The sequence below is a fragment of the Neophocaena asiaeorientalis genome, unplaced genomic scaffold, assembly GCF_003031525.2.
Source record: "Neophocaena asiaeorientalis asiaeorientalis breed wild unplaced genomic scaffold, Neophocaena_asiaeorientalis_V1.1 scaffold229, whole genome shotgun sequence".
Lineage (NCBI taxonomy): Eukaryota > Metazoa > Chordata > Mammalia > Artiodactyla > Phocoenidae > Neophocaena > Neophocaena asiaeorientalis.
The window spans coordinates 2,862,341-2,869,263 of NW_020174096.1; the positions used below are offsets into that span (position 1 = coordinate 2,862,341).

A 6,923-nucleotide genomic window follows, 5' to 3' on the forward strand; every position below is an offset into this window, starting at 1 on the left:
GGCCTATCCATATTTTAAAACTAGATCATAAGCTATTTAAGTTCACAATTTTGCCTTTTAGATGCCCACACAGCACCTAGAGCATGAAAGATATTTAATACTGGCTTCCTGATTGAGCTCAAGTGATTAATGAAAGAATATGTGTTTTAATTGAATAAAGGGGCTATGGACCATTAAGTGCTAAAGAAACAAAGATGAAAGGGACATTAGGAGGGGAAAATGCCAGATAGCTTTTATTTTTCTATCAGTGAAAGTAGAATCTTTTGAGAATAATTCTTTGGCTGTTGGATCGGCCTAAGGTCCTACGACTGGCCAATTCAAATTAGGCCTGAAATAGATTTCTCTAAACAGCAACAGTTTGAAATAGGTCTTCAGACTGAGGCCAGAATGAGATGTTGGTCTCACATCTCAAGTGAGAAATCAGTGCTTCCTAAAAGCCTGACATGCGATTTCCTGAATCCAGGACCCCCATCCCAAGTGGCAGAGCCCTTTTTCAGCATAGGGACTTTATTACAGTATCATCTATTCATATAGTCCCTAAAATAATAAGGAGCAATAGGTGGACAGCACTTATTTATTCTGAACTCTGAACCCACAACATGAGATTTGAAAGCTTAAAATTTAACCAGCTTATTGCACTAGAAGCTTTCTTAGCCGAAGAACAATGGGCTGAAAGTTTACTAAATTCACTAACAGTTGTTTTTTGCTGAGTTTGTGACACATCTTAAATATCCAGGTGGGATCACTTAAAACAGAAATACTCTATCTCAAGACAGGGAGCCTCCAACTAACAGCCCCCTTATCACCTACCTGTAAGGATCTTAGTGCGCCCTGACCCCCTTCTTCCCATGGGGAAGAGGGTCTTCCTAACATGACCATGGGAATCTGGTGGGAACAATGCCATAGGAACTATGTGGGCTCAGAGAATGGGGAAGGGAAGGAGCTGTGAAACCTGGGAAGAGCCAGGGGGAGCTGACCCGGGGGGCAGAATCCCAGGCAAGACTGGCCCGCCTACGTGCTGACCAACTGACTGTCTCTGGGGCCCAAAATAGCCTCCCTGCAAGGCCTGCATTTCTTTCACTCTCGATGCTTTGTCGGGGCTGCTTGAAATTCCACCGGTTAGAGCAATGGCTTGGCAGGGGCTGAAGTGAAAGTCTGTGTCGGGAGCAAAGGCATTCACTGGGTGCATGCTGCAAGGAGGAGGGTGGCAAGTACAATAGTTGTTTATGGGGCACAGGTTTTACAAAGCATTATCTCGTTTAACTCTCACAGCAGCCCCAGGAGGCAGGATGAATAGTATTCCTATTTTACAGACGAGGAAACTGCGCTTTAAGAGCTGTTAAGTAACAGCTGGGTAAGTGGCAAGACTGGGATCCAAACCATAGACTGATCTGAATGTGTGAACATGAGCTCTTGCTTGTTGAAACTCCATGATTTGCTCTATGCCCTCCTTCTGCAGATTAGGGGACCCGGCAACCTAGGAAGAGACTCTAGCCCAATAATATTGTGAATTATATCTCAGTTCTATCAGGGTTTACATAGATTTTTGTGGGCTAGTCTGGGAGCTTGATAGCTTGATTTGTAAGATGGTTTCTCTAGGGAAATGTGTGACTTGCTACCAAACTGGTGGAATATAACCCCATTAGATTACAATAAATTGTGGATTACCTGCAATAATTTAAGAATGCCCGGTGTTTCTTCTAGTTGGTTTCCGGTCACACAGAAAGCCCACCTTTTCAGCCCAAGGTTCTTCATGTTTAGTTTTTGTTTACAAACCTACCAAATTGCACCACACACTGTACCTTTACTAGAGAGTACGTTTCATGAGGACAGGGGCTTTTGCCTGTGTACCAAGGATTCCCTAGCACCTAGGACAGTGCCTGGCACATACTAATTACTTGTTGAATGAATACGTGCTTTTAGATCACAAATTTTTAAAAACCATCCTCCTGCCATCATGGAACCCTGGCACTTTGGACAAGCTGCTTTACATCTTTAGGCTTGGGGACCACAGGAGTACCTTTGGGCTCTAAAATGCTATGACATCTGTGCGTATCACCTTCTAGTTTCGCTTTCTAGATGCCTCAGGCCTGCTCTAATCACCCTTTGGAGAAGATATGGGTAAAAAGCAAAATAAAAAAAAACCGAAGATGGTGAAAGGGAAAAGTCTTGGACGCCCCAAAAGGAAAATCACAAGTCTTTGAGTTTAGACAAGTTCAAAGTTGCTACAGGAGGCAGCAGCCACAGTCCAAGAACTTTATTGTCAACCTCTAGGCAAACAAGTGAGCCAGTTATGAATTCTACTTGGTTGGTTCAGCTCATGATAATGGTAGGAACAGAATTCTGGCTGTTTCATTTATATTGGAACCAGCAAAATACACGCAACCTCAAAGGTGTGTGTGTGGACAGGGTGCAGTCCAGCCCCCTTTAAACAGCACAGAATGACTCAAGGTGGCATGAAAGAGCCTTTGCTCAGTCACTAAGTTACAAGCATTTGAAAAGAAGAGGGACCAGTATTTACAGTACTTTCTATTTTCAAATGAAACGAGTGACTGAATGTTTTTCTACATAAGCCTTAACCAGTTGCATGGCGTACCGTGCAGGATATAAATGTCAGCATGTTGACACTGGTTGAGTGTTCAAAGTCTGCACGTTGTCATTATTCCGCCTTCCCCGCACTGACAGCTTGCTACCGAATTGAACATACCTGGAAAGGAGTCAGTTTGGCTTAGAACGCAGCTCACTTTCTCTTTGGGAACATTTCTCTTTCAAGGATCTATTGGGTCTTCCGATAGGTAAAACAGAATCAGTTGTGTTCTGCTGGTTCTAATGTAAACACAGTGGTCAGAATCTTGTCCATTGATGACTTAGCGTCACTTTTGGAAAAGGGACGTGATCTCCCTTTCCCCAGAACCCCCAGCTACCGCCGTCCATCAGTAGGATTACGGCTACCTTGCTTGCTTTGTGACTGCCTGTACCTTACATGAGGCACGGATTTTCTTAGGGTATTATCAAGCCATAGGGATTCAACCCTGACTACACATTAGACTCACTTGGGGAACATCTAAATATCTAGATGCCCAGGCCACGACCCAAACCAATGAGATCAGAATCTCTCCTGGTGGAGCCCAGCATCAGCAGTCATTAAAGTTCCCCAGGTGAGTCCAGTGAGCAGGGGTCTTTTCTTATGAGTCTTTTCCCAAAGGAAGGTTAGGGTGGAGTGTGCAGGTGTGGGGGGGGGGGCAATCTCACGGTCATTGGCATTTTGGAGTGGAAAGGCCTTCCTTTATTGTATAGTTGTAAACTGTTCATTGAGTTCTGTAGTAAGTAATGTGTCCAAGGTCACAGAATTAGCCCAAAGCAGAGCCAGCACCAGGAGCCAGCATTAAATAAGCCTAGGTAGACAGGATACTGATATGCTAATTAAACCTCCATGAATTAATCAGCTTCACAATCAGGCACAGTCGTTTTTCTCTCCAGAATGTCTTGGTTAGAAAACTATTACCTTCCACTGTGTTCCTGTTCCTCTGACCTAGGCTGCTTGAACCAATGAAAAGCCACTTACTCAGCCCTCATGGGTACAGTTCTGAAGACAATGGCACTAAAGGGCATTTTAAGTTTCTACTGCAGAAACACTGTATATGCTAAGATGGAAACATTGTATACGCTAAGATGGAAACATTGTATACGCTAAGATGGAAACTCCTGGTTGAAACCAAAGCCTTTAAAAATAGGTTTATACAACTAATGGACAGAAACTCTTGGAACAGTTCCTTCAATTTCAAGGGATCAACTGTGTTCTCTTTCCTACCCTAAGTCACTCTTGAAGTCTTAATTTGCCTTAGAAAAATGCACTTTTTCTTTTACCTGGGACTTCTAGAAGATGGTGCTTTAATTGTTGTAATTAAGTATAAGATAAACACATCACATTTCCTGGGCGATTTTTAGCCCAAGGCCATAGGTTTGGGGGACTCTAGCATACAGCTGACTCCGGGACCCTTTCTACTGTGCATGTTTCAAATGCAAAATAGCTTGAAGGGTAACGGGAGTGGTGAGTGGTTATGGTGACGCTCACTATTGCTTTAGTTTGGGGTTGTGCAAATTCTCTGCTGCTACCTTTGTTAGCTACATACCTCCCCAATAATCTCTAACTTGTGATGAAGCATACTCTGCTTTATGCAATAGATAAACTTCTCAAGAGCGGAGGGTAAATTATATCAAATCATAGCTGATGTGCCCTGATAAACTGCTAAGACATTTTTGAGAGGCAAATCACAGACTCATTTCCTAATATTAATAACCTGGTCTTTTCTTAAGAGTTAACATTGTCATGTGTGGAGTGAACGATGGTTTGTTTCTTTTCCCCGTAGCCCCAGCTAGCACTATGTATCGTTGTCTTTCTAGAACTGGAACTTTTCTGAACAGATTTGACACTGCCCAGATGCTTGTTCTGGAAATCAAGGCCCTTCTGTGTTTTCTCTGACTCTGGCTTGGTTTTATGAAACCTCAGCCTCTTCCCTTGCAAGGGCAGTTTAGGATGGAGAATTCAGCACAGCCAGGCACACCCAGAGAAAGAGGGCTTTGGAAGAAAAAAACGGGGGTGTGTATATGTGTGATGGGGAAGCAGAGGAAAGGGGACAACTGCGTGTTCTCCTACGGTGGTGGTGGTGGTACTGCTGGGGAAAACAGCTGTTCCTCGGAACGCTAAATGAGTAGCAGAAACATGTGTTACCCCTGTGCGGGGCAAAACCAGCGCGTGCCACATACAGACTAGGTGTTGGGGTCCTGGGGCACCAGTCGGTGGCTACGAACCGCGAGGGGGCGTCGGCGCCAGCGCGGCTCTGCCCTGGGTCGGGAGGCCACACTGCGGTCGGGGCTGACTTGGGGTGCGTGCGAGCGGCGGGTGGGGTAACCCCCGCGGGGAGGGAGCGGTTCTTACAGTCACTGCTCGGCGCGAAGGGCGCGCGGCGGCGGCCGAGGGAGCGGTCTTCGGCGGGCGCCTCGGGAGGCCTCTTACCGGCGGGCAGCGGGAAGGCGGACGCGGTGTGGAGCAGCACCAGGCAGACAGCCACGACATCCCATAACTTCATCTTAGAGTCCCGTCCGGCGGCGGCACCTGGGAAAAAATCCTTCCCCACCGCCTGCTCGTCCCCGCTCCTGGGTGCGCCTCCCTGGCGGCCATCCCACAAGTGCCCTTCTCTTCCGCCACCGGATCCCAGGGGTCGGATTTTCGAGCAGCGCCGCTGCCCCCGCCGGTACCAACACGACGACACCAGCACTGGCGCGCAACCGCCCCCTTCCCGGCCCCCGCTTCCTGGGGGGCGACCGGGCAACCCTCACCCTGTGCTTCCCGCCCCGTCCAGCAGCTCCCACAGGCCCCGGGGAAGAGCCCTGGACCCAAGCAAGAGACCAGCCTTTTATTTTAGGAATAAAATCAAGTGCGGGACCGCCGGGGGGTCCTGATCCTGCTCTCAGCTAGGCGGAGGCAGGCTCAGCGGCACCACTAACCTGGCCCAAGCTTTCCTCCACCCTTTTATTTTTGTGGGACGTGGGCCTCTCACTATTGTGGCCTCTCCCGTTGCGGAGCACAGGCTCCGGACGTGCAGGCTCAGCGGCCACGGCTCACGGGCCCAGACGCTCCGTGGCATGTGGGATCCTCCCGGACCGGGGCACGAACCCGTGTCCCCTGCATCGGCAGGAGGACTCTCAACCACTGCGCCACCAGGGAAGCCCTCCTCCTCCTCCTCCTCCATTTAACTTAGTGTTTTGTCGTCGGAACAAGAAGTTAGTAGGGACTTGGAGACTTTGGGGTTGTCTGGGGAATATCTGAGTTAGGTTACTTCACTTCCCAAAGCTTCAACTCGGTTTAAAATACTACTTCCATTTCTTAAGGTTATGAATATTAACACAGGAAAAGGCCTAGCCAAGCAGAAAGTAAGCACTCAATAAGTGCTTTAGCGTTACTGTTAGGTAGGGATTGCCTTTGTCTTGAAAATGTTCGTGGTGTCCCCGAACGCCCTCTTTATTTTTGCAGTGTTGCGATATTCTGGCCTTAAATCCCTTCCCCTCGCAGAGGAATTGCGAGCTCCCCACGCCCGGTTACAGTCACTCCTGGACAACTGCACCCGGTCCGGGACGCTACAGAGGAGTACGGGCACCAGAAGGACTAGACCAGGAAAGGGCGCGCGGTGGGGCTCAGGTCCTCTGAGTCAGGGGCCTCCGTTTGGTCTGTCCCTCCGCACACCCCTAGAAAGGAGGGTCACGCAGCAGGGGGCTGGTGAGAAAAAGGCCCCCTCAACTCGGGGCCAAGCCCCACACAATTAGGAGGTGGCGGGAGACCCGGGCGCCTTGGGGTGCGGTGTTACCCAGTGCCTTCCCAATGCCAGTGTTCAGTTTCCAAGGGCTACGAGACTCATGCAGTTGATTACCCTCTTTCCTCCAAATAAAAGGGATTCTTAGGAAAATCTCCTTGAACTTTTTCCGTGGGAGAGAGTAAGAGTTTCCAGGTAAAAACAAAAACTTTGGCCCCTTTCCTCTCCATTAGCAGGCAGGAGCGCCCGCCTCCCTTCCAGCAACCGCCCCCCATATCCACCCAGAACTCCCGCCCGGCTTCCGGTGCAGGCCACCCGGGGAAGCGTTTCATTCGACCGCCACCTCCCACCGCTGCGGAGGCGAATGCATTTTCCATCCTTTGGGCGTCTGTTTGTTCGCTATGCAGCTGTTGGGCTCGGGGAGTCTGTAGGGACTAGGAACTCCGAAAACCTGCAGCTCCGGGCGCCCCATGCCCCGCTGGCTGATTTACAGACCCGGGGAAAAGGAAAGGCTCTCGGTTGGGACGCGGGGGCCCAGGCAACACCTGACCCAGGCCGTGCAAAACGAGCCCAGCGAGGCGCTCGAGCAGAGAGAACTGGGGAACGCGAGGC

At 49.2% G+C, this 6,923-nt stretch overlaps 1 protein-coding gene across 2 annotated transcripts in view; it reads right to left on the reverse strand.

Moving 5' to 3' along the window:
- GDNF (glial cell derived neurotrophic factor) overlaps nucleotides 1-5,111 on the reverse strand; it is a 19,450-nt gene extending 14,339 nt beyond the window's left edge. Inside the window, exon 1 of one of the 2 annotated variants that reach the window (XM_024754655.1) lies at nucleotides 5,018-5,111. In XM_024754655.1, coding sequence (XP_024610423.1) covers nucleotides 5,018-5,090 — 73 coding nt within the window. In that variant the 5' untranslated portion in view covers nucleotides 5,091-5,111. Of the gene's footprint in view, nucleotides 1-4,939 lie in introns of both variants that reach the window. The other variant, XM_024754654.1, reaches the window with a different exon arrangement.
- Nucleotides 5,112-6,923: the final 1,812 nt, after the last annotated feature.